This window comes from Podarcis pityusensis (genome assembly GCF_964106645.2).
Source record: "Podarcis pityusensis genome assembly, chromosome: 4".
Taxonomy (NCBI): domain Eukaryota; kingdom Metazoa; phylum Chordata; class Lepidosauria; order Squamata; family Lacertidae; genus Podarcis; species Podarcis pityusensis.
This window is the reverse complement of record NC_138027.1, coordinates 33,575,294-33,602,606: the sequence shown is the minus strand read 5'-3', so window position 1 is coordinate 33,602,606 and position 27,313 is coordinate 33,575,294. Positions and strand designations below refer to the sequence as shown.

The 27,313-nt window shown below is 43.0% G+C and overlaps 2 protein-coding genes across 3 annotated transcripts; one reads left to right on the top strand and one right to left on the bottom strand.

Moving 5' to 3' along the window:
- Positions 1 to 1,097: 1,097 nt before the first annotated feature.
- Positions 1,098 to 12,610, bottom strand: GPR161 (G protein-coupled receptor 161). Of its 2 annotated transcripts, none has more exons than XM_081003839.1 (6): positions 12,487 to 12,610; positions 8,829 to 9,240; positions 6,766 to 7,490; positions 6,205 to 6,309; positions 5,838 to 5,957; positions 1,098 to 4,550 (listed from the first exon to the last, which is right to left on the bottom strand). In XM_081003839.1, the coding sequence occupies exons 2-6, from the start codon at positions 9,194 to 9,196 to the stop codon at positions 4,303 to 4,305; spliced, it is 1,566 nt and encodes a 521-aa protein (XP_080859965.1). In that variant the 5' UTR covers positions 9,197 to 9,240; positions 12,487 to 12,610; the 3' UTR covers positions 1,098 to 4,302. The 2 variants fall into 2 exon arrangements, with proteins under 2 accessions (XP_080859965.1, XP_080859966.1); XM_081003840.1 differs by having other exon boundaries at positions 7,444 to 7,490.
- Positions 12,611 to 16,702: 4,092 nt separating this feature from the next.
- TIPRL (TOR signaling pathway regulator) lies at positions 16,703 to 26,167 on the top strand. The gene is made up of 7 exons (XM_081002826.1): positions 16,703 to 17,097; positions 18,105 to 18,284; positions 18,842 to 18,941; positions 19,059 to 19,190; positions 20,066 to 20,161; positions 22,790 to 22,852; positions 23,280 to 26,167. Exons 1-7 carry the CDS (start codon positions 16,718 to 16,720, stop codon positions 23,412 to 23,414), a joined length of 1,086 nt encoding a protein of 361 aa, XP_080858952.1. The 5' UTR covers positions 16,703 to 16,717; the 3' UTR covers positions 23,415 to 26,167.
- The last annotated feature ends 1,146 nt before the right edge of the window (positions 26,168 to 27,313 follow it).

The following is a 27,313-nucleotide window of genomic DNA, read 5'->3' as shown; positions in this document are numbered from 1 at the left end:
AAAATCTATCAAAGATGTATAAAATAATGTTAGAGTGGCACACGAAAGATGAGGAGGTGAAGTCAGTGATGGTACAGTGGGCAAGGGACTTAGGATATAATATTCAACTGGAGGATTGGGAAAGGTTGTGGAAAGAGAACATAAAATTTACGGCCTGCACGTTATTGAAGGAAAATATGATGAAAATGCTCTACAGATGGTACCTGTCACCTGTAAGATTGGCAAAGATGTATAAGGTAGATAACAAATGCTGGAAATGTAAATGCAAAGAAGGGACATTCTTCCACCAGTGGTGGGAATGTAAGAAAGTAAAAAGCTTCTGGGATGAGATCTATAATGAGATGAAGAAGATGTTAAAGTATACCTTTGTGAAAAGGCCAGAGGCTTTTTTATTAGGTGTTGTAGGGAAGGACATTAGAAGGAAAGATTGCAAACTTTTCCAGTATGCTGTAACAGCTGCCAGAATCGTATTGGCTCAGAGGTGGAAGCAGGAGGAAATTCCAAGGGTGTGAATGCAATGGCTCTTACTCCCAGGTATAGCATTGCAACCTTAACTCTATCTATAGGCACTGCTTAGTATTCTGTTTTGATTAAAGAGCTGTGTGGTGTAATGGTTATGGTGCCAGACTAGGACTAAGGAAGCTTAGGTTCAAATCATTGCTCAGCCGTGTTCAGTTGGTGACCTTTGGCCAGTCAGTTTCTCAGCCTAACATGCATCACAGGGTTATGGGGATAAAATGAGAAGGAACCATGTACACGACCCTTGAGCTACTGTGAGGAAAGCTGGGATATGCATGTAATTAATAATAGTAATAATAATAATCCAGAGAAAATATGTGCTGATAGGCTAAAGATTAAATTACCAGTTAATTGTGTTGTATAAGGCATAAAGGTTCTATAACATACAGGCATTACATAATCCTACTTATAACTTCTGTTATAACATTTAGAAACAAAAGCTTTGTAGAAAATTGTTAAATTTACTGTGGTTTTTTTGTGCCACCCAATCAGACCTTATTGAAAGAGTTGATCCTTGCAAATGTCTACTAAATCCCTTATTTTCCTGACAGTTTTCCTTGGGATAGAAAATCACTATCTTCATACATTTTTTTATTTTTCAAAGCATTCATATAGAAAACCATATATCTTTTTTAACAATTGGGGGAGGGAATACAAAATGAGAATGCATCAACAACAAAAATCTGTATGAGAATATTATTTCATTAACTTACTCTTCTGCTCAGTAAGAGTACCATAAGGAAATAGAGACCTGATGTACCAAAGCAAAGGCCCATCTAATCCGGCATCCTGTTCTCACAGTGACCAACCAGATAGAGGCCTACAGGAAGCTCACAAGTAGGACATAAGTGCAACGGCACTCTCCCTGTCGTGAACCCCAGCAACAGGCACCAAGAGGCATGCTACCTCTGATGCGAGAAATAACATAGGCATCATGGATTAGTAAACATTTATAGTCTTATCCTCCATAAATTTATCTAATCACCATTTCAAAGTTCTTTGCAATGAAACAGCAAATGCTGACCATAGCTATCTGACTCCTCCATCTATTCCTCCACTACGGAAACAAGGCTGGTTTAATAGGCCCAATTACTCCCAATAGGTTTTTTCTTTGAAATACAGGCAAGAGAAACCATATCAGTCTCTTGAAAATACTTTTGGCTTCTTGATTTGGGGCACAAGCTTCCATTGCCACTATGTGACTTGAGAATTACCTGGAGCCTGAGGGAGCTGGTAGCAGTGTCCTGAAGGCACATCAGATGTGACAATGACATGAAGACATGGCAAGATGCCAGGGCTGGCCCAAGATATGCTGCTGCCTGAGGTGAAAGGCAGGATGCTTCCCTGCTCCAGCTCCACCCCAGTTCAAATACAGAGGCTGACTAGACCACCCAATCTCCATGCAGCTTAGAGGGTACAGGTTGGTTTGTATGAAGCAGAGTCCTACAACATCTTTGCTCTCCCTTATCCCAGCATCTGCCACATTGCACTGCTTAAAATTAGGGCCAGCCCTGCAAGATGCCAGTTCTTCAACAGGTAAAGTTAGGATAATCTTCCCCCCAAAAAATTCACATTGTGTCTATGCTACTATTGCAGTATATCTACTTAGAAGTAAATACTCTTAAGTTCAATGAGACTCCCAGAAGTGTATTTAGGACTGCAGCCTTAGATGTTAGCCACATTAGCCTCCACCTGGGATTCATCTAGAGTGGATTCCTTAATATCTGAAATTTACCAAAGTTGTTAAGAGCTGCTCCGTATTGCAGTGCAGGTGTTATACACAGAATAATAAAACATTTCAAAGCTCTTGGCACAGTTGTAACTGTTGTAAACATCATTTGGGTAGATGGTTTGAGAAAAAGTCTGTGCAAAATCTTGGACTCCTACCATCAAAATAATTGGTTACTCTAAAGATTCATTTGTTTAACCAAAGATTGGCAAGTGCTTTTTGTCACACAGTGATTTACATTACTGAGTGGAGTAATACAAATGGAAACATATCCTTATGAAATTTAAAAGCGCATCCAGAGGTTTTTCAAGCCTCACCTTATGGCATCCTCCACACCCCCTGTAAAGGAAAGGGAGTATTTCAGGGCACCATTTTGCTGTGGTGCTAGGAGGAACACTTAGAAGGGAAAATTCAGCAACTCTTCCATGCACATAAAAGCACTGTTAGCATATTCACTAGGCTATTAGCAGGGATGGGGAACCAGTGGCCCTCCAGATATTGTTGGACTCCAGCACTTATCACCCCCAGCCTGCATGGCTGTGATCCCAACCATATTTACTTGGAAGCCGTTCCCACAGATTTAAGCAGAACTGAAGTGGAAATTAAAAGTGGTCTTCAGGAGACCATGCTAAAGCACCACCACTAAAAAGCGTCTCATTTCTCCCTTCTAACCGTAAAGAATTAGTAGCTATGGACATACTGTATGTCTGGAGGTTTATTCATGGCACTTGAAATATGTTTTGACCACTGTATGATAATTATTTAAGTAATCCTATATGGCACAAGTAGGTAAATAGCACCTACTATTTCTGTATGTTATAGATGGGATAAAAGGAGAATTTAAAGGCAAGGTGCCTCGCAGCACGCAATGTTGAATTCAAAGCTGCCCCTGTGAACCCAGAATTCTGAGCTAACCATTTGCTAATTTTTGTCAAAGCCTGATTAGTGATAGCTATGCAAAACTCCCAATTGTTTCAGCAGACTGAATGTTTCAGCCTTTCTGTGAAACCCAAAAAAGAAGTATGGGGGGGGGGGAGAGAAGAAAAGAGGGACAGAGGCTTTCAAGCAGGTGTCTGAAAAGGTTTCAGTTTGACTGAGTATGAGCTGCATTGTGTTGTGGATGACTTGACGAATTCCAGTTTTCAAACACTCACTTTATGCTGGTTTCACATCAGGAAAACCTGATTCACAGCTTACCTGGAAACACTGCCAATGGGATGTAAAAACTGGTTCAACTGTTGTGCATTAGTTAAAACCCACATACACGGCACTTCTCAAAAGTCATTAAGGTAAGACTAGACATATATTTCTGCACGTGTCCAACCATAAAACACCTCCTGCTTTACAGTGCCGTCCTAACTTATGTCTACTCAGAAGTACTGAATTCAGTGGGGCTCATTCCCAGACAAATGGGGTTAGGATTGCAGCCTATTCATCTCCTTTCCGATCTGGTAAGGAACCAATCCTTGATGCCTGAAAGTTTTCCTTTTCAGTTTCCTTGTCTTCCCCACATCATGCCATCTCTCAGCCATTGCCAAACACTAGACATGACAAACTCCACTTGATCTATTAAGGCAACTGTTGTGTTTCTTTGTACTGTTCTCCAGGAGCGTGTGAAGGAAACTGTCGCATTTATGAAAGCATAGGGTGGGTGGAGGAAAGGAGCGCTCTCAAATGGATAGTGTCAGTGGGTGGAATTAAAGAAAAAACAAGTAGGAAGAGGATCGTGTAAGGAATCCTGTATCACTTCAAGAAGCAGAGCTTATCATTCATGTTGTGAGTAGCCTCCCTGGTCTACTTCTAATTTCCTTTTCGTTTTGACCTGTTTCCTAACTGAGCAGTCAGTCAGGCACAAGGTGGCCTTAACCCTACCCTGAAGGGCAAAACACATATATTTGACATATGCACACAAATTCTAATACTGTTAAGACAAGACTTCAGGTTTTTTCTTTTTAGATGTCCTTGGACTAAAACCCTGAAGGCCATTTTGCTTTCTTTTCAAAAGGCCCTGTATCGTCCCTAGTGGTTCCGTCTGTTCCTCGTTGGAAGAAATTTCAAGTGTTCCCTTCCTCAATGCTTTGTAGCTGCAGTCTTTGGCCAACATGGGTCCTGCCCCCACGCCGGGCACCACCGTTGCTGCCTGTCACAGTTCGCACTGGAAACAGAGAGCCAGGTAAAGCGTCTCCACCAAACAAGGTGATCCTCACGTCTGCCTCAATAGCTTTGGCCAGGCTGGATGCGTAACTGTCCAGAGACTTATGAACGTCAGCTTTTACCTGGAGAACAGAATTCTTTGCCGCTTCTGAACAGAGGAAACAGACAGTTTAGAAGAATGTATGGAAGCCTTGCCCACAAGGAACTATTTGTAGACTTCATACACAAAGTAGCTCTTCAGTGGATCTATTAATACAGATAATTTCAGGATTCTACCATGGAATAACATAATAATTCTAAAGCTAACCAAATGGAGAGTCAAAGCAAAGCAAATGCCTGATATTTTAATCAGGACATCTATCCGTAAACTTAAAACTACAGTGCATTGGCAGCAGATATTGAGGCTGCTCGCAAGAGTCATCTAAATGGAGAAAAAAATGGTTCTGAATTAAACACTGACTTCAGTAATAACAACAGGACAAATACTTGTATCATTGTTTTTTGCACCCGGCTCCATGAGCTAACAAAACACCTGCCCATGCCTGGTCTTACTGGTAGCACAGAAATTACAGGTTATTATTTTATTCAATACCTGCAGCACTAGTTCTGTAAGTTGCCCTTGAACAATTTGCTTAACTCAGGTCCCACTTTATTTTATTGTCTTCTGTGTCTTATCCACTTACAATCTATAGCTCCCCTATATGGGTCCCCTGTTTTTAAAGTAGTTTTCATCCTTCTTTTCTGTATGTTTCACCCCTTGGCTTTTTGCATGTTATTCCTTAGCTTCCATTAGTGAAGAACAGCTGCCATGCTAAAGTATGGCTTAGCAAGATGCGAACAGTTTAGTGAAACCTGATCAAGCTTAGTCACCTCCTGAAGTCACACATTCCCTGCCAGCCTCCCCTGCTCCTTCACTACCTGGAGGAGTTTGGAAGCTTCCACCTTGGATTAACCTCAGTTTGTCATGTCATCTAGATCTGGAACAATGGCTAATATTAAATATGGTTAGTTTTAAACCAACTGGTTTCAGTAATCTGAGTTCTGTTGGCTTGTTTGAAACTAGCCATAGTTAGTGTTAACCATAGTTTATTGGTCCAGAGGACACACCACACCACAGCTGAACCAAAACCTTCCAAATTGAATATAGTCAAGTACCGTACACAGTGCTTTTCTTCTAGAAAAAAGGTGCCAGTAATGTGTGCCGTTGATTACCCCCAGAAAAAAAGCACTGACTGTACACCTTATGTATTGACTGAAAGGTAAAAGTAGTAAATAAATCATGTTTCATCCAACATCTCTTTTCTTCCACTTTATGTCTCATAGCTGTAAGCTATTTTGACAGAGATCTGTCTGGTTTTTAACATTTGAATAGTACACAGTAATATTTTAAGTGTTTTCTGTCTGCTTTGGACTAAAATACCCAGCCTCAGCACACCTTTAGTTTGTTCCACTTCATCTTCAAAAGTCACAGAACTCCTCCGTCGATGGGGATAAAGGCAATGTGGGTGATGAACTCCATCAGAACTATAGTCTTCCAGCAGCATGACATCTGTTCCTAAAACAAGACCATGGCTTGTACAGTTAGTTTATGGAAGAATTACTATGATGAATACGTGCAAAAAAAATGGGAGGAGGCATTCTGTTGGGCACAGAGGTCCCAGGCCATGGATATAGATCAAGACTAGCACCTTAAATTGCTAAACACTGTTACCAGCAAGTGCCACTTTTAATCCAGTTTCTTATAATAATAGTTTCTCACAACTTGGAAAATGCAAGTGAAATTTTAAAAAAGGAAGAGTTACCTGAATCCTGAGAGCAGCTGAAACCTGTATCGCCGGTGCTGCTGCTGTGTCCTAAAGTCCTCTCACCTGCCATGAGAGCTGTGAGATGTGGAGAGAGTCCCAAATCTGCAAAAAAGACCTTCAGCATTAGCAAACTACATCCTGGAGAAGTGCTGGGAGATTTAACAAAAGCATGTTCCAAAGCTCCCACGACTTATTATCCAGCTGTTTGATTTAGCCAACAGCTAAACTGCAGCATCTGTACTGAGAGTTAATGAAAAGGCTGCTACAAGTATGCTTGCATAATCCAGAGTTAAACACCAAATGACAGGAATACCATCTCCAAAGGAGAAATCAAAGATTTATTCCTCTCCCTTTCAGTGGTGGTGGAATCTGAATGTTTCCCTGTTGACATGAGTGACTGATGTTTAAGTAACCTTAACTAACACATTTGAGAGACTACTAATATTTCTTCAACATCACCTGGCAAGCATAAAAATAATAAAAAGGCAACAAGCCTTTGGGTGAGAAAGTGGTATGTAGAGAAATCATACTATAAGCCATACCACCATGCTTTATTACCTGTGATCCTATTAGAAATACTAAATAATCTGGATGTCCTTTGCCGTTGAACAAATGATTCTCTGTAGTACCGGTCTCCAAAGCACATTCCCAGCAACTCCTTGCGTACCGTTTTATTCCAGAGTCCATAAATCAAAGGGTGGCAAATAGCACTCGTAAAAGACAACCAAGTTGCCAGTGTCTCCAAAGCAGGAGAAATGCTGTCTTTCCCCCAAAGTGCCTCGGATGTAATAACCACCATATAAGGCCCCCATGTGATTACGAAAGCACCAATCACAACCAAGATAGTTATCAAAGCTTTGCACTGATTGGCAGAATAAACGACTCCTTGGAAAGCGTTCCTTCGGCTGCCTGACGAGGACGTTGAAGTGCTGGAGTTTTTCCTCCCATTCCTTTGGGTGTCTTCCTCTGCGATGACCACGCTCCCGCAGTGAATCTTCCGCGCTTTAATCCTGGCCACGCGGAATATGAATCCGTAGCAAATCATCATGACTAAGAAGGGCAGCAGCGCGCACCAGATCTGCCAAAAGGCAGTGTAGCCTGCTTCTTTATGCCACGCGGCCACACACATCCATTTGAACTGGTCAAACTCTAACGAAGACCAGCCAAAGAGCGGAGGAAGGCACCCGATGAGGGAATGCAGCCAGACGTACAGAAGGGCAACAACAGCTCTGTTACCTGTAATCTTCATTGGGTAAACCATCGGGTACAGGACAGCGTAGTACCTGAGGAAAAATAAAAGGAGGATTCAGCAACCTAACAAAGCATGCAGCGAGAAGGGGAAATGAGTCTTTTCTTTAAAAAACTTGCTCTTGGTTATTTGAAACTCGCCCCAGTAATCAACCAAATGGGCAACTTCTACAGATACAGCTATTGCATGGTTTGGAGCTCAAAGGACACACAAAGTGATGATGCTAAAATATAAATTGTACAAATCTGTCATTATGGTGCAGTTTTTAATTAGGTATGCTGGAGCACCAGCTGACATTTATGATGTTACATGAATGTGCACACTAAATTTAGTGCACACTAAATTGATTTTTGAATTATGAATTTATTGTTATTCACGTTTTATACTGTATTTTATGCTGTTTTTTGTTGCATCAATTAAGTGTTTTAAATTTGTTGTTAGCCGCCCTGAGCCCGGTTTTCTGAACCGGGAAGGGCGGGGTATAAATAAAAAATTATTATTATTATTTATTATTAGGTACAGGGGAGGGTGCTGTCCAACTCAGACGCTGCTTGCAGGCTTCCCATTGTAATCTGGCTGGCTGCTGAGAGAACAAGACGCTGGATTAGATGAGCCATTGGTCAACCCAACTGGATTCTTATGTTCTTATCCTGTTTCCTAGAGCGGCCAGCCAGATGTCTTCTGGGAGGCCCCATAGAGGAATGGTTCTGTCTGATCACTCTTTGATGCTTGTAAGGTAAAGGTAAAGGCACCCCTGACCATTAGGTCCAGTCGTGACCGACTCTGGGGTTGAGGCGCTCATCTCGCTTTATTGGCCGAAGAAGCCAGCGTACAGCTTCTGGGTCATGTGACCAGCATGACTAAGCCGCTGCTGGCGAACCAGAGCAGCGCACAGAAACGCCGTTTACCTTCCTGCCGGAGCGGTACCTATTTATCTACTTGCACTTTGACGTGCTTTTGAACTGCTAGGTTGGCAGGAGCAGGGAACGAGGAACGGGAGCTCACCCCGTTGCGGGGATTTGAACCACCGACCTTCTGATGGGCAAGTCCTAGGCTCCACAGCGCCACCCATGCTTGTAGACTCCCCCAAAAGTATTTTCTGTCAGGACAATCTTGTCCTGTATTACTTTAAGCCGGGTCTCCCTCTCTGCACAGGTGTATTCTGGCTTGTCTTTACTGCTCACCCACATCCCATCTGTAATGAAAGCAGCTGGATAGCTCAGTTGGTTACAGCCTGGTGCTGATAAGACCAAGGTTGCAGGTTTGATCCCCATAAGGGACAGCTGCATATTCCTGCATTGCAGGGGTTGGGCTTAGATGATCCTCAGGGTCCCTTCCAGCTCTGTGATGCTATGATTCTATGACAACATACCTGTCGATTGCAATGAGTCCGAGAGTGAGCATACTGGCCGAGCTGATCAGCATGTAGAGCAGGGCAGAGAAATTGCACCAAACGACTCCGAAGATCCATTCCCGCCGGATGGAGCTGGTCACGACGAAAGGAAGAACCAGCACGGAGAGGAGGAAATTGGACAGGGTCAGGCTGAAAACAAACTTGTTGCTCAGCGTGAGGAGGTACGACTTCTTGTAAAGAGTGAGGACGATCACCAGGTTTCCTAAACAAATGAAAATGGTGATGACAATAATAGCAATGGACTCTGTAACTCGGCCAGCCCCGTCTTCCAGCACCGTAAGGTTCCCTGAGGCGTTCTCGTTGCTGAGAGGCGAGTTGATGCTCATTGTCGGAGCGTCCTGTGTTGGAGCAGCCAGGACATGCTGGACGCCTGAAAAAGAAGAGATACTATATATATTCTCTGCCAATGCAGGTGGAGACTTACTGGCAGATTTTTCATACTCAGTGTCTGTCCTATTCTCTTGAGGAATGCTGCATATATACCATATTGGCCCAAAGTCACACTTTTCCCCCCAAATTCCGACTGTGAAAAGTTAAAGTGTGGCTGATATTTGTGACCCTACGATATCGCTGCTGAATCAGCTGCCCACGAGGGCCGTCAGGGGTGTGGGACAAGGGTGCCCGTCCCAACCGTGGTTCCCAAGCTTTGCCCGAACCACCAGAAAGAAGGAGGAAGGGGGGGAAGGCCACCAGCAAAGCAGCGTGGCTCCCCCACCAGGAAGCAGCCCAGGAGCGCAAGGGAATGGTGCGCAGCCCACCTTCCGCTCCCAAGCCTCCCCTGAGCCGCTGTAAGAAAGGCGGAAGGCCGCCAGCAAAGCAGTTACTGTATCAGGCAGCGGACGACCGTATGGGCTTTGGTGGTGAGAGTGTGCTTGTTTGGGACGGGTGCTTTTTGACCCCCTTTTTGATTCCCCCCACCTTCCCTGGGCAAGCCTCATGTGTGTTCCTCGTTGTGTGATTGTGCTTCATTGGGTGGGTGCCTTTCAGAATCCCCCTCCCTCTCCAATTTTAAGGGTGCGGCTTATATTCGGGTATTGTCTTTTTTCCTTTCCCCCCATCAATTTTAAAGGTGTGGCTTATATTTGAGTGCGGCTTATATTTGGGCCAATACAGTAGGTAGTGGGGGATGTCTCAATTGGGAGGCACAACTCAGTGTAAACAAACAGCCACCTTGCCCTGAGGTGAAGGAGAAGAAGCAGAAACAGCTTGATGAGCTGCCACCACCCAGTTCCAAGGGGTGTAACTGCCCTCCTGCAACTGAAAAAAGCTTCTTCAAGATTAGCCTCTTCTGTTTTATTATAAAGTTTTATTGATCATTATTGTTTTCATAATCTACTGAAAAGTGTCACCCATCACCATTTGGATCCAGAGTAAATTCGTTGAGCACACTTCACATTGAAATTTATGGGACTTCAATTCTAACCCTACTTACCTGGGAGTAAGCTCCATTGAATGCAACGGTACTTACTTCCGAGTAGACATGGTTAGGCTTGCACTGTTAGCCTCCAATGTTTTTTCAGTATTTCCCTGACTTTTCAAGAATTTCAACCAGCCATAGTAGCAGTAGCAAAGTTGAGGCGGCAATGAGTTACGAGTTCATTGTATGGGTAATAGATCTGTCTCACAGTGGCTATTGTGCATCTAATTGCTTGGTACACAGATAATTCTCCATTTCCCTTTACACCAATTAAATCTGCCCTTTGGGTGATAACAATAATCAACAACAGGGTTAAGTAGATAACATTTATTGCATTCCACACACGCAGATAGCTAGTGATAGGAATATCTCCCTGTTCCAGCTTTTAAATGGAAGAAGGAATTTCTGCCCATAATCTGCTGTACCTTTCTCTGTTGAATGAGCAATAGTGTGCTCAAGAATTCTGAAAGAATTTACAAATGTAGGGCAGTAGCAATTCTTACTCATTAGGAGACTCAAAGCATTTTCGTACATTTATAAAGGACCAGCCTCCTCCCTCCATTGGTTACCACTGGTACCCTGAGCAAGCTGCCCAAAGGTCCGTCAATCAGAGGTATGATTCTAGTCAAATGCAAGCACTTTCTAAGATCTGGTGACATCAGCTGGGGAAAATTAATCACTTGCTTAATTCTCACATTGAAATCAATGGGATTTTAAGTGCTCAACATTAGTTTTGCATGTATATCACAGCACAGTTTTTCATGCAGTGACACAAATGCAACCTTTGCCCTTTTGATCTGGATCTATTAATTAATGCAGAGCACGTAATACCACCGTTCAAAAAGGGGCCTACTAATACAGATCAGAAATCCTACTCTGTATATCAGCTCTTTTCATGCACAAACAACAGAACAATTGGTTCCCTCTTTCTTGTATGTGCAGAAATGTAATACAGTACTATAAAACAGGTAACTAGCTGATGTGGTGCTCTCCAGATGTTGTAGCCGATGGTCAGGGATTATGGGAGTTGTAGTCCGGAACAGCTGGAGGGCACATTGGCTGCCCTTGCTATGAACCATATGGGCAAGACCAATCATGTGAGCCTTATCTTCAAATATCTAAAAGGCTGTCACATGGAAGATGGAGCAAGCTTGTTTTCTCCTGCTCTGGGGGCTAGGACCTGTACCAATAGATTCAAGTTACAAGAAAAGAGATTCTGAGTAAACATCAGGAATAACTTTCTGAAAGTAAGAGCTGTTCGGCAGTGGAACAGACTCCCATGGGAGGTGGTGAACTCTCCTTCTTTGGAGGTTTTAAAACAGAGGTTGGATGGCCATCTGCCATGGATGCTTTAGTTGTGATTCCTGCATTACAGGAGGTTGATGCTCCTCAGAGCCCCTCCCAACTCTACCAGTCTAGGATTCTTTCCCCAAGTGCATTGCTTCATTCACACATTTGCTAGCGACACGGGGTTCCACCACGAGGCAGCAACTCGCTTCCCGCACAATTGTGTGTGTGTGAATCAATGGAAGCCGTCTGTGATCTTAAGAAGGCCTAGAGTTGCATGCACCAAAAGACGGATTCGGGCAACGAAGCTTCCCCATCTCATTCGCTTTTGGGTGTGAGATCTGGGGATCCCTATCTGCCCAAGATCTCGTCACCCGTCGAAAGCAACCCAAACGCAGAGGAGGCCGTCGGTTCCGAGTCCCCCACTCCCTGGATGCTCTCGACACGCCACCCTGAGAAGTGGACCAAGCCCTCCGCTTCTCCCCAGCCGTCTTTGCGCCTTGTATTCCCCCAGTCCCCGGAGCTGCCCGCACCCAGCCGGGCTTTTTTCATTTTTGCTCCGTGCAAGCGTCTTTGGAGCCCAGCCCTTTTTCTCTGGAGCTGCCACCCGTGGAGGCGTGGAAGGGGCCGTGGCGGCGGCGGCGGCGGGGCTCTCCGCGCGCCTCCCTCCCTCGCCCGCCTTGCCAGCTGCGGGGAGAGACAAAGCCGGTTCTGTCCCGCAGCCGCGGAGGCCCCGCCAGTTCGGGGTCCGCCCAGAGCCCGCCCGGGGGCCAGAGGGTCCCCCTCCGAAGAGGCGGCCAGTCGGGACCTCCTCTCGTACACAATGGCCCCTCCATTGCGCGCGCGCTCTCGCCCTTGCGCGCACCTTCCCTTCATCCCGGGCTGGGGCGCGGGGAAGAGAGACCCACTCACCGTCAGACCCGGCCGATCTCCTCCTGCTCGACCGTCCAGGGCCAGCGGAGTCAGGTTACCGCGCCCAGGACCCCCCACAGCCGCCGCCAGACTCCCAGAAAATGCGCCCGACCCCCTTCCCTCCCCGTCCATCCTCCCAGCTACTCTTCCCCATCCCGCCAGTCCCCGTTTCGCTCCTCCCATTCCCCCCCGCTCCTCCCCTCCTTTGTCCTTCCCCAGTTTGCTGCCCCTCTTTTCACATCGCCTCTTGATCTTTCGCGCTCGCGAGTTGAAAGAGAGCCACGGCTCCGCGCTTGCCTGCGAGTCAGCGCCGGGCAACGTGAGGAAACGACGCCGAGGCTCGCCCTGGGCAAAAGTGCTGCCTTGCCTTTTAGAGACCAGGCGGTTTACTCGAAAACCAGCAGCTGGGAGATGTTCCTAAGCAGTACTCTGGTTCACCGCCAGTATTAAACAGTTTATATTATATAGCTGTTCTCCCCTCCACCCTCAGGATTCCTGTCTTTCACACTCCATAAACTTTCTCTCTCCCCTCCATTTTGCTGTGCACCAGACTCAAAACTCAACACGGAGAGAGATTGGAAGAGAAAGGAGTATTTGTGGGAAAGGGATGGCATCCACAGTATTTTAGGGCAAGATCAGAACAGCACACAAAGCTAATTTTGCAAAAAGGGCTTTCGTTCAATGACACAAAGCACCTTCAATGAAGTTACAGAATTCAGCCAGTTTTCCAACAGTTTGCATCCTAGTCCATCAAACTAAAGCAGAATTAAGGAACCTGCGGCCCTCTGCTTAATTTCATGCACCCCTTGGAGTAATTTCAGAATGTCTGTGGCAAAGAGAGGAAAGGAGAAGCCGGTGGAAGAAAAGAAGTTGTTCCACCCAGTTTTGGTTCCAGGCCTGCCCACCTCTGGAATGCAGCCCTGGAAGATGACTCCAGAGGGATTCAAGTTGCCCACGCCTGGGCTAAATTCTTCTGACTGATCCAAAATGAATTAAGCTGAGAGCCAGTGTGGAGTAGTGGCAACACTGGCTTCCCCCAAAGAATCCTGGGAACTGTAATTTACTCTTCACAATTCCCAGGGCCATTAACAAACTACAGTTCCCAGGATACTTTACGGGAAGCCATGGCAGCGGTGTAAATATGCTTTAAATGTCTGGTATGGATGTGTCTGGCTAGGATTGGGAAGATCTGGCTGCAAAGCTCAGCTCAGGCATGAAGCTCATTGGGCAAAATCTCTTCCTTTACCTATTTCACAAAGCTTTTTTTTCTGAGAGAGAAAAACTTTATTAATTTTTAATATAAAGACAAAATAAAAACAACATCAAACATACTGATACAGAAGGGGAAAATAAGGAAAACTACAGTGGATAAGAGAAAGGGAAAATAATACCCTACATTAATCCATGCGATGCATCTTTTATAATCACAATACAAGGGACTGAGAAATCACTTAATCCTATTCTTCTAGAAAATATTCTCTCTGCACTTAATTGGACCATTGCCCATGTTCCATCTCTGTTGTATTGATGTATGTATATATATAAATTGACCAAATAGCATAAAAATGATCAGATTTAGATTCTCCCCTAGTTACTTTTCTTTGATATGTAAGATGCTCAGAGAGAGCTATATCCCAGACTATACCAAACCAATAATCAATGGAGAGAGGTGAACAAGTTTTCCATTTACTGGCCATTGACATTCTTGCTACCACTAGTAATAGAAAGATGAGTGTCTCCTGTTGCACAAAGTTTTAAGGATGAAAGGGCAGTAAGAACTGTGTGTATCACCCTGAACTCCTTGGAGGAAGATTTTATAGTTGTCTTACAGTTGAGTTACAAATTCTACACACTTCTTTGGGGTTGTGTATAGCATGGATTAGCAGCTAGGCTTGTGAGCTGTTGAAAGACGAATGGATCTGGCAGCTTCTGAGTACATATGGGTTACTTTTGTATAGCTGCATAACAGCAACATGTAAAAATGAGTTTCAGCTATTCTGCAATAAGAAGAACCATATTATTTGTGAGATCAAACATTCTTAAATTGTTTGAAAAAAGAAAAAAGAAAATTTATGATGTACAGTAAATGGAGAAGAGTCCTGTGTAACATCTATAAATATGTATCTGGACTCAGCCAGTCCTGGCTGTAAGAATAAGGCTACTGCGAACACTCAAGAGCTGGCCTAATTTCATCTCTGAAATGTGGAAGAGTAAGATAAACATGCTTTCTAGCCAAAAGAAAAATCCTTTTGCTCACTGTGAGCTTGCTATATCACTGGGTGTTGGAACAGAAAACTCTGTGGGTGGGTGTTTCCTAAATGCAGTTAAGCTGCTGGCAAGTGTTAGAAGACACAGAAAAGTTAAAAGCAAGCATTTCGTGTATGTAACATTTGATTGGTTTTGTTAATAAATGAAGAGTTATGATGAAGTAAGTGTTTTGTTTATTCGGTGTCTTTCCTTGCTCTTCTCTACCCACGTAGCTCTATCCAACTGGCAGAATTTAAAGCACCACTTCATTCCCTATTTAGATTAAATGATAAATAGAAACTGTTAATTGGACAGTTGAAGGAACAAAGGAAAAGTATGTGCTTGGCCAGAAAATGAAAAGATAACACATTTTGGATGAATGTTTGACATAGAACTCTTATGGAACAGAGGGATATGGAATATGAGGGTGGAGTGTCCACTGGAGGATTTTGCCACACCCTGGGCAGGGCACCTTCAACTGGCCATCCCTTAGCCTGGACAACAGTTGCTGCTCCTTGTTCTCAGGGGAAGGGCAGTCAGGTGTGCTGGAGCGAGAATGGAGGAAGGACGAGCAGAAGCTGCTGCCTCCCCCCATCCCCAGGGGAACATAAGAAATTGCCATATACCAAGTCATTAAACACTGGTTTATAAGTCGTCCACAACTCACTTCCATAAAGCAGCATGGTTAACAGGCAAGACTGGTTGACCTTGATCTTGGTTGTTAGCATCACATTCTCCCACAGCCTTTTGGAGAGGCGAACCAATGCCATAGCTGCCTTGCCAAGAAGCTTGTCCTCTCAGTGACATCTACGCTGGTTTGGTCACATCCGCAGAATGGAAGATTCCCAAGGATGTGCTCCACAGGGAGCTGGCTTCAGGCACTAGGCTGGTTAGCAGATCAACTCTGTTACAAAGATGTCTGCAAATGTGACATGAAGGGTGGCCACGCCCTGCGTGAATCCCCTGCAGATAACCACAGTGCCAAGAGACAGACAGTCAGGTTGTGTATCTACAGCAGTGACTAGAGGGAGAATAACTGCTGGGAGGAGAATAAAATAACTGCTGGGAGGAGAATAACAATGGTGCACCTATAGCAGCAAAACCAGATGCCTTCATCTGCCCCACTTGCAACAAAACATATCTCTCCCATATCAGTCTCTACAGCCACAGGAGGCACTGTGACTGCAACTGTTTTGACTTTACCAGCTAAGGCGCACTCTTCCACTGTCTCCCGAGACAGACAGATGCCAACAACAACATGATTTATACAATGTAAAAATAAGGACGTAGTGCATTCATTGGCCAGACTACTGAATAGTGAGAGGAAATTTATGGTAGTTCTTAGTGCTCAGTTGGGTATCATTCTGACTGCACTTATATCTTGCAAGAGCTAGAGGTTTGTTTTTAAATGAAAACTAAAAATTCACACAAGGTGCCTTTGAATATCCTTGAGGGAGTCAGGTCCTCCTGTGGCTACAGGGCTGCATAAAAAGCAGATACTCAACAGATGCAACCCCCATGTCTCCATATGGGGAAGACTGCACCAATTGAAGTTGTGCCTGCAACACAGCCTTTAAAGGCATGGGAGCCTGTCTACCACTTTAAAAAACAAAACAAAACCCTGTGCACCTTTTGGGTAAACACAACGATTCTGTCGAAAACATTGCACCTATGGGTTACATACACTCCCGGGCTATTTCAAAACTACACAGCAGGTAGAAAATGAACGGTCTTCACTTTAAGCATGTCACTTTCTGTTTAATTTCTGCTTTCTCTGAGGCTTTGGAGAGGGCAGAAACTCCGCACCCACCAACCCGGTGTAACCCCTGCGAAGAAAACAAACGAGCCTCTCATCCTTGTTTAGTCTCTTTTTCCCTTTGCATGGGGTTTGGGGAAAAGGGGACGCGACTATTTCAAGCGCCTCGTCGACAAAGGGCCTCCCTGCTTGAGTTTCCTCACTGATTCATATGCATTTGCCCCGCACATGGGAGACGGCACCGACTTCAACCAAGAACCGGAATTGTTAATAGCGAAAGACCGCAGCCTCTTTTGCAACGCCCATGTGATGAACCCGGAAGCGGAAACAGGGTTCTTTCTGTTTCCGGAGGCGGCTGTTTGGGGGAGGGGAAAAAAAAAAGCAACAATAGACCCCGCTATTAATTCCTCCGACGGCTCCTTTTCGGGGTTTTCTTCCTGGAAGGGTCTCGGGAAGTCGCTCTCTCTCCCGCTTCGCCCTCTCTATGCTACTTCTATCGCCGCCAACATGATGCCCGTATTCAAGAGCAGCCGCAGAGACTTCACTTTCGGGCCCTGGAAGCTGACGGCCGCTCGGACCCACATCATCAAGTCGTCGGAGGCCGAGAGGTGCGAGGGGAAGGGCCGGGGATGCCAGGGAACACTGTCGCCGGAGCCTCCGCTTCTGGGTCGGCCGAGCCCTTCAGGTTGCAGCGGGCCAATTCGGATGGCCGGCGGCTTTTATTGATGGGATTTCAATGAAAACAAGCCCGGAAATCTTCCTGGGCGGCTGAAACGTAAAGTGACCCCCCGCCCAACCGACAGCATTTTCCATTTTCCTAAAAATCCCACCTGATCCCAAGTGTGCAGAAAGCAAATGCTTTGCAAGGAGGGCGGGGATGCTTTTAAGGTTTCTGAACTGGCATGCTGTTTTAAGTAATCAAGTTACAAGTGGTACCTCGGGTTACATACGCTTCAGGTTACACACTCCGCTAACCTAGAAATAGTGCTTCAGGTTAAGAACTTTGCTTCAGGATAAGTACAGAAATTGGTCCCCGGCGGCACGGCAGCAGCAGGAGGCCCCATTAGCTAAAGTGGTGCTTCAGGTTAGGAACAGTTTCAGGTTAAGAACGGACCTCCGGAACCACTGCATAAGGTTTCTGCCAGACGACTAAGTCCTCCGATCAATCAGATCATATACACTTCACCAGTTATTTATAAGTGATATGTTTGTACAGTAGTTTACTTTCTTGCTTTCTATGGACCGCTTCGCATGCTGCTACATTTGTGGCAAATCCTCTTGTTAAATGCTAACGTTGATCAGACAAGTGTATTTGTGGTGCCCATGTGCTGTGAAGGTATTGTGGTAAATTGCAACCTCCAGTGAATTAACCTCTTGTGGTCTAGCTGGGGACTTATGAGGCAGACCAAAAATGAAAGGAACGTATATGTTTGGGGAAGGTTAGACTCTCCAGAGCTAATTTCATCTTAAATAAGCACAGCTGATTCAGTGTTACTATATTTGGAATTAGATGTGGCATATTGTAATATTCTTCAGAACAAATTATGTCTGTTTTAAATTATGTAGTTAGTGTGAAATAGTTCCAAAGTGACATATCTTTTTTGTTTCCATGCAGATTAGCTGAAGAACTACACATGCCTTGTGTTCCAGAAATGATGTTTGGAGACAATGTCTTAAGAATTCAACATGAATCTCTCTTTGGAATAGAGTTCAATGCAACTGATGCCTTAAGATGTGTAAATAACACTCAAGGTATGGTTAAAGTTGCCTGTGCAGAGGAGTGGCAAGAAAGCAGGTAATAAGATATAAGATTAATCTAATCTAATATGACAAATTAATACGTTCAGCTACTTTGGAGCAATAGCTTAGATTTTTACTTTTTATGTCACCCACTTGAGATGTAACCTGGAGAAGTGCTTAATGCTTGTCACTTTCTCCCTTAACATAAATAACATATTATTGTACATTTTCTCTTTCCCTCGAATCACGGTTTTTGAGATCGTGATGTAAGTGAACCACCCACTAACAGTGTCTCATATGCTTATTACTTCTTGAGTCCACAACTTCAGTTATGATGAAGTAGGATTCTGACATTTCTGCCTGCTAATACAGATGAACTAGCCAACAACTTTGAGCAAAAAACTTGAGCAAAAAAAATTATATGATTTCTGGTCTAGAATAAACAAAACTGATATTGTACAGCTGATAATGTTATGTCAATCTTCAGCATCTCTAGGAATTTGCAAATATACAGGCAACATTTCCATAGACTCTATTAAAAACAGTCTATCCGTAGAGATCCTTTGGTTCTGAAACTGACATGCTACATGGTTGTGTATCTTTTCCCTTGAGGTCTGAGCCTGAGCATACAAAGGAAGTTGTTAAACCATATGACTGGACCTATACAACAGATTACAAAGGAACTCTTCTAGGTGATACGTTAAAGTTAAAGGTACGTTCTTAAATCTGCTGTTAACGGCTGCGTACTTTGTAGTACTAAGCAGTTAAACAATGTCTGAAGACCACTCTTATAAAATACATATCTTTTAAATTATTTTGCCTCTTCCAGGTTTCTCCCACAACAGAACATATAGATACAGAGAAACTAAAAGCCAGGGAACAGATTATGTTCTTTGAGGAAATACTTCTGTTTGAAGATGAACTTCATGATCATGGAGTTTCAAGCCTGAGTGTAAAAATAGTGAGTTTGGTCACTTTGTACATGTTATATCTTACAGTAGGAAATGCCTTTAGAGTTTGACTGAAGGAAAAAACGAAAAGGCGTAGTGCCCAAACTTACATTTCTTTCTCTGTGTTAAAGATATTCCATTAAGATGTCAGCTAGTTCTCCCCCCCCTCCCCAGGCCAACAGAAGCTCAGTATTATATTGGTTTGTGTATAGTACTTGTAAATTGCTTAAAAGCCTATTTTGATATTAAGCAATATAATAAAAAATAACCAGTAATGATGGGCTGGATGCAGTTTCCACCCCAACGTTTGCTTTGCTTAAGACTTTGAGACAGGAAGGATCTAGCTTATGACGTTCCATTAAAAGGACAAGATTATTATCTTGTGAAGGCTATTCCGATTCAATTGAAGTTCTGTACTGATATTAACCTGATACTAACTTGCAGTTGGTGCTTTATTATTTTTGTGCAATCTGAGGTGCCGTCTGAAGATTTAAATCTGAGTTTCTGATAATAATTACTTTGTAACAATGTATATTCTGTAACACTAAAATTGTGATGGGTATGCATGTTGTTGTTTTTGTAAGACTTTGTATTAAAACTGAGTACAGGTCAGACATTTTAGCTAAGCTTTACTCTTGCATAATATTTACATTTTTAGAGGATAAATATCCACAAGAAAGTATTTTAGTTGAACAGTGGAAAAAGAGCTACACACTGAAGTTTTTATTAGGACAAACGCTGGCTCTCTCGGCCTATAGAGCGAGATGAGCGTTGCAACCCCAGAGTCGTCTGCGACTGGACCTAATGGTCAGGGGTACCTTTACCTTTTAAGAGCAAAATACTGTAGATGTGTGCAAGTGCATATTATTTTTCCTGTTTTTCACAGAGGGTAATGCCTTCAAGCTTCTTTGTGCTCTTGAGGTTTTTCTTGCGAGTTGATGGTGTGCTTATTAGAATGAATGATACAAGGATTTATCATGAGGTAAGGAAATGCTTATTTTGTTTTAAGACCATAAAATGGTTAATATTTAGAAATGAAATGCCATATGCTGTGATTTATACGTTTATTATTATTATTTATATTGTCTAGCCAAAGCCATTACAAAATTAGCGATATCGTGATAGGTGTAGGAAGATGGCTTCCTATTTCTTAGGAATTGTCAATCTAGTTTGAGTAGGTTCCTGGAGTCTTAAGAAGACTAAGTACAGACTTCTCTGCACATGATTTTTGTCCCCTTAAAACTGTGCACCCTTAGTAGATTTATGCAAGGGCACCCGGGGGGGGGGGCAGTTGCCCTGGAGTAACCATAATCTCTGGTTTCCCAGCTTTCTTTTTTTAAAAAAAGAGTAAGTTCCTACCATTTGTAAATCCTGTGATATGAAGCAAAATGTGCAGTCGCTTGAGAGAGCAAGCTAGTTCCCTCCCCCTTCAGTGTTCTCCCCCCCCCCAAATCCTGCAGGTGCCTATGGATTCATAGTCATAAGTACTGATATGGAATCTTGTAGAAGAAATGCCTTTAAACTAAACTATTCAGGTTCATTTTTAAACACATACTGCTTTCCATACCCTTCCTAAGGCAGTTGACAACCTTAAAAGACAATCCAGTAAACAAAACTTCAAAATGAATAAACAAAAATACACATTGCAATAAATGCAAATTAATATACAAATTAATAAATTCAGTAACCAGAACATTTGTCAAGTCTAGATGTCAAGTTCAACTGTCAAGTTTCATTCATGCAATAGAACAGTATCTGTAAAACTAGACAAAATAACGTATTTTTCGCTCGATAACACACACCCGACCATAACACGTATGTAGTTTTTAGAGGAGGAAAACAAGAAAAAAAATATTCTAAACGAAACAGTGGATGTATGATTTTTGTGGTTCATGCTGTGGCCACAGACATGTGATCTGACGGTGAGTTTGAGGTAGCCCAGTGCAAAAATCCTGAGGATCCATGTGGACCCATGCTTTGTAACCACGTTTTTGCACCACTGCGGCCTCAGGCAACAGTGGGTGCGTGTTTTTTTGATTCAAACTGTAGCCATGGACATGCTATGTGATCTGATGGTGAATTTGGGGTGACCCAGTGCAAAAATCTTGAGGATCCATGTGGATCTGTGCTTTGTAACCACGTTTTAAGTGGGGAGGGAAGGAAAAGCACTCAAGGGACAAGGAGCACGTGTGGAGCAGGCTCTGCTTCTCCCCCCCCCCCCCCGGTTAGCGAGCTGAAAATCTTTCCTGCTATTTCCAGCAAAGCGGGAGGAGAGCGATACAGAGAGCCTGCTTGCTTTAAAGCGGCTCCTCTCCTCTCCCGCTTTGCTCCTTTAAAGCAAGCAGGTTCTGCTTCTTCCCCCCCCCCCCCGGGTTAGCGAGCTGAAAAAAAGCGGGAGGAGAGCGATACAGAGAGCCTGCTTGCTTTAAAGGAGCCAACCGGACAGGAGCCGCTCTGCTTCTATACCTCTCCCCCCCCCCCTCTTAGCGAGCTGAAAATCTTTCCTGCTATTTCCAGCAAAGCGGGAGGAGAGCGATACAGAGAGCCTGCTTGCTTTAAAGGAGCCAACCGGACAGGAGCCGCTTACACTCGTGTAAGCGGCTCCTCTCCCCTCCCGCTTTGCTCCTTTAAAGAAGCAGGCACTCTGTCCCTCTCTCCTCCCCATTCAGCGGCTCTTCTCCCACTGGAAACCACGGAGGAGGGAAGCATTCGCTCCGAAACACGCACAGACATTTCCCCTTACTTTCTAGGAGGAAAAAACGTGTTATGGAGCGAAAACTATGGTAATTCTGTCACTCACAAATGATATGGAAAGATTGCTTAGGTATTATTTCAAATTGGTCTTGCTTGATTTAGTTGGTTCCATACGACCTGGGTAATTTTCATTACTTCAATGATATTGTTGGTGAAAGACACAATTGGTACATTACTTGTTCAGATTTGTAGATTAGAGGATGCCAGAAACTCATCTTCATTGAAAATGATAGCAATTTAAGGTCTGATGCAACAGATTTCTGTCTTAGTTTAGTCTAAATGGTAATTGGAAAAGCATGTTTTCAAATCCAACCATCTGCATTGTCAATTTACATTTAATTTCTGTGTATTAAATTCACATTTATTGAAGTAAATCTGGGAATCTGATGTGAGATACCCACGTAGTGGAAGTGGCCCCCAGTTCCAGTCACCACACAGAGGCAGCTTAAGGTCCAAAATAGTCCACTGCTAGGAAGATAAAGCTTCAGTAATACAGTTTTGGACGTTGATATATACATACACCTTGTAGGCTTTGCAGATACAGATCTAGACAAATGCAAAATATTTCTGTTGTTCCAGCATTACAAGATGTAATACAGACTCTGAGTCAAGTACAGACTTACTGACTGACAAATGAACTGATACACCTTAAGCACCTATATGGTTGGCACTGGGCAGTTGCCATAGCAATTGGCTTGGCTGACGCTGCACCTGTTGGCTTATCTCATGCAAGAGGTGATTTGTGCCCATGACTGGAATTAACCTCTTCCCCATGACCAGGCCTTCCAACATGTCTGTCTGTAGAATCTTATATTATTTTATGCAGTTACATTTCCGCTGTTTTCTTTCTTACTAGGCTGATAAACACTACATGCTACGGGAATACACCTCGAGGGAAAGCAAAATATCAAGCTTAAAGGTATTAACATTTTAAGCATGAGCGTCTTTCTCTTGTCAGTGTTGGTAACTTCTTGATGCAAATTACTTTTTGATAGGGCACTGGCAGATGCTACCTTTCATGAGCATGTACAAGGTTTTATTACCAGGGAAATGAAATTTAAAAATTTAAAAATAATTTTATGTATTAAGACCTTTTTTATTAATAATTATTTTTTACTGAGCTTTTTACTGCACTTTTTCACTACCTGGACATGTTTCTCAAGCTGCCCATTTATGGGAGAGAGACTCGCTTTGAAGCAGAAATTGGGTAGTGTTAACATGTGTAAAGGTTATATAAACAATATGAATAATTCTAATTTAAGTTTAACAGGGCCCCTTTTAAGTCTGTATAGATATATTTTCTCTTTGGCTGGGCTCTGCATAATTCTTTCTCTTTTGGTTTTAAGCATGTTCCTCCACCCCTTTTCACGGATCCTAATGAGGTTGCTCAGTATTTACCTGTCAAGGAGAACATATGTGAGAAGTTGGAGTTCCCCGAGAATTTGCATCCTGAATCTGAAGCAGCACCAGAAGGCACTTAAGTGGGATCTCCATAATTTTGTGGACTCGAAACAGACCTTGTTCTGGAGACCATGTAATGCCTCGGTCGTTGTCACTGAAGATTTATCTACTTGCTAGATACAGATCTATTTGGATGTCTGACTAAAATTTCTGTAGCTGTGGATGGGCAGGAGCAGGGAGCTAATTTCAAACTTTTGCTAATGTTTTCGTTGTGTCTATTTCAAATGTGCCGTGAAACTGGTTCTGGACTGGAGTTACCTGACATTGGAGAAAAAGCCCACAAATCACCAGTAATTCTTTTGAAGCATACAGCATTTCAAGAAAGTTTAGCGGGTTTAGGAAAAATCAAGACTCATTCATAAGCTCGTACAGCTACTACGAACTTTCTTTTAACATAGTCTTTGTTATACAAGGGCCTTGTTTCATAAGATTCATAGGACTAAGCACATTGGTAAGTTTTTGGATCTCAGTGGATGGTATTACTCTTTTAATCCGTTGCATGGTGTCTGTCTTTAAGTAAGAAATACATGAGAAACACTATTTGGCCTTGTTCACATGCAACATTAAACCGTAGTTTAAAATAAACTGGTTTTGCATAAATGAGCTCTCCCTGGCTTCTGTCTGTGGCACACAGAGGAGGAAACAAGCCTGGGTTGGACATGCTGGAACATGTGACCCTCTGCTTGTGATTTGATTCTTGCCAAACCATGAGTGGTAAACGAAGAAGAAACCTTGGCTTCCACTTATGGTTGGTGTAGCTTAGTCAGAAGTGGTGGGTGATTTCATGGGTGAAATAACGATGTGTAAAGTATGGTTTAATTTGGTATGCGAACTAGGCTGATGCCTTCTAAATGAAACTAAGGGCAGCACTGTGTTGTATATTGCTCATGGAGCAAGATTTTACTTTCCTACCCAAGCATACCTCCAAAATCTCACCCTCTGGAGCAAACTGAGGATGCTTGAGGGGCTACAACGAGGAGAAGGGGAATGTGAAGTCCTGTTGTGTGAGCAAAAGTCTGTTCCACTCTCACAGACATCATTAAGTACAACACAATGACCGTTTCATAGATCTTGGAAAAGCAATTTAACAAAAGTTTGGAGGCAAAATGGAACTCGGTTTGCAAATTGGGGCTTTCTTTGCTCCTCGCCCTACATTCCGCCAAAAGCAACTCCCGAGGACTGAGGGTCCCTCAAAATGCAGTGGAACAGAGGAATTGGAAAAAATGGACAGGGCTTCCAATGTGCATGCAGAAGTTCCATTCCAATTTGTGCAAGATACCTTTGGATCCAAGCCAAAGAGTTCCATAATCAGTTTGGTCCAGTAGTGTTTCACGGTAGGTTGCTTTCTAACAGTTTTGATGGAGTTGGTTCTTAAGCAAGCTAGGCATTTTTAATAGGGAGTAATCGTTGAAATGGATTGCACAGTACCATATTCTTGGTGAATGTTACCTCCCATTAAAAAATAATAATCCTGGGAGTTAATATTGATTACATTGCCAGAATATGTAAATTCATGAGATTCCTTTATATGGTGTCAGTAATTTACTTTGTAGTAGTCTACTTCAAATATGTTTAACTTGTAATTTTAAGTTATCAATATTTTAACTTAAAACAATTACAAAGATATTCATATTTGTGTTCTGAGAGTAATCTGCTACCAAGCCCTTTTCCTGCCTTTCTAATGTGCTATATATTTTGGATGAAAACCTGTGTTTCATGTGTTTTGTTCTGGTCCTGTTGTTTTTTTCTAATAAGAAAAGAGATTAATTGTACTGCTTGCAGGAGATGGGGGAAGTGTGTTGTGTGTTTTCCCACCCCTCCAAAGGAAAAGTTAAGTTGGGATTCCCACGCCTCCAATGGCAGTGGAAGTTTAGAGATATCCTGCTAATAGCATATGCATTTCTGCTGCCATGACAGTATTTCTTCAGTTTCACATGACGGTGAAGAGTCTGAGCAACTGTTTCAGGCTTGCTTGTTTTTCTGTGCCACCAATTCATTTTTCAGCGGTGAGCAAGAATTTCTTTTTCTATTCTACATTTCCCCACTTCTGAAACCTATCTGCTTTGGAGTTTCAAAGCAGTCAAATGCTATGCATGTTTAATAGGAGTTCCCTTGAACATTGTAGGACTTATTTCTGAGTAAACACGCATAAGATTGGAATACTGAGTTTTAAAGGTAGATACCAAAGGATCAATGGTAAAAAGGTCACCACTGAAGATACCTGCATATGGAAGACCTTGACTTCATGCAAATCACTCAGTGATGCAGTTTGCACTGCAAAGTGATTCTTCTAAAGAATTGAGTATGTATAACCTGTAAATAACATGCATGTGTTGACACCACAATTTATGCAGATGGTCAGCTGATTTTGTAATTCTTAGGAATATCTCAGTTGCTCATACTAACTGTTAATTTTGTTGTGGCTACCTTTCTCTTCTTTCATTATTACCAGTCATATAATAAACAGAACAAAGATGATGATTGCCTGACCTGGCGAAGGAACCCGGGTGAAAATAGACACAGAAAGTTGAAGGACAAGCAAGTCTCTTGTGCTAAAGATACCCTCAGTATCTTTAGCACAAGTCTATTGAAATGGAGGGAAATTGCACTGTATAGCTCCCTTTCATTTCAGTGGGATCTGTGCAGAAGCAGTTTAAAGATTTTCACACACAAAGGCCTCTCATATTGTCCTTTAGTCAGCCAAATAAGTGATGGTTTGTACTATAATCAGCTGTTGCTAAATAAAAATGTACGGCACATTTTAATCTCTCAATTTCCAGTTGTCTTTACTGTGAGAAAGAAATATTTTCCTTAAGTAGCATGGTAATAACATTAGATTGATCTAAAGCTCTGTTGTAGGAAGGGGAAACTGGTTCAGCTGTTCAATTGGACTCCAGTTCCCATCAGCCCTAGCCAGTGTGGCCAAGGATCAGGGCTGGTGGGAGTCCTGGTAGCAACATCTTTAGGGTCACAGGTTCACTACCACCTCCCTTATAGCGTCCATACATTCTACAAGTGGGATTGTATTGTTAACTACCTCGATGGCCAGTGTGGACGCTATTAAAAGATCACATGTGGAAGGGAATGTATTGACCGTTTATATGCCTGAGTTAAAACTGGGATACCACTTAAACACCCTGTTTTCTCCCCCCATGTGTTATTTTGCATACTATACCCTAGTGCTGTACATCTAGAAGACAGAAGATGGCACTGTCAACCTTCAGTGAAAGGAGCAGCTGTGGATCTTTGCATTTAGTCACATCTCGTTTAGCATTAGGAAATGCATATTGGCATCTAACATGAACATTTTATAATGAATAACTGCACAATTAGGTTTGCGGCCAGTGTGGCGTTGCCATTTCACCCTTCAGCCCCATGCTATGGTCCAAACAAAAATCATGAGAAGTGTTATTTATGTATGTTAAGAAAGCTTTCAGTGGGGCAACAGTTAAAACATTTTAATGATGGGTAGTGTGTATATGCTACAACCACATTTACACACTGGCCCAAACTATTGACACTTTTTAGTACCGTAATTGGGTTTTGATTTTAAGTAACAAAAATCTGTCTGGGGAAAATACTCTGAAAAAGATCTAACCCGTAGATTTAAATTTCATTTTTATTTTTTTTTAAAAAAGCAATGCTAGGATTGCACCTGATCACCATGAGTTGTGAATCTGGGTTCCATCTTCCCCTTAGCCTGCTTAGTCAGCCCTGATTAAACTGCTATTTCCCAGTCAGTATGCAAAACAGGAATACTAATCAATGTGCCCTGCCAGTTATTTAGGAAGACACAACATCTTCAAACCAGGAGAGGTCTGGAGGGTGGCAACACAAGAAATGGCCTTTTCTACTGTGGCTCTCGTTTTATGGGATGCTATCCTCAGGAAGGTGCCTTCATTACATATCTTTATGCACC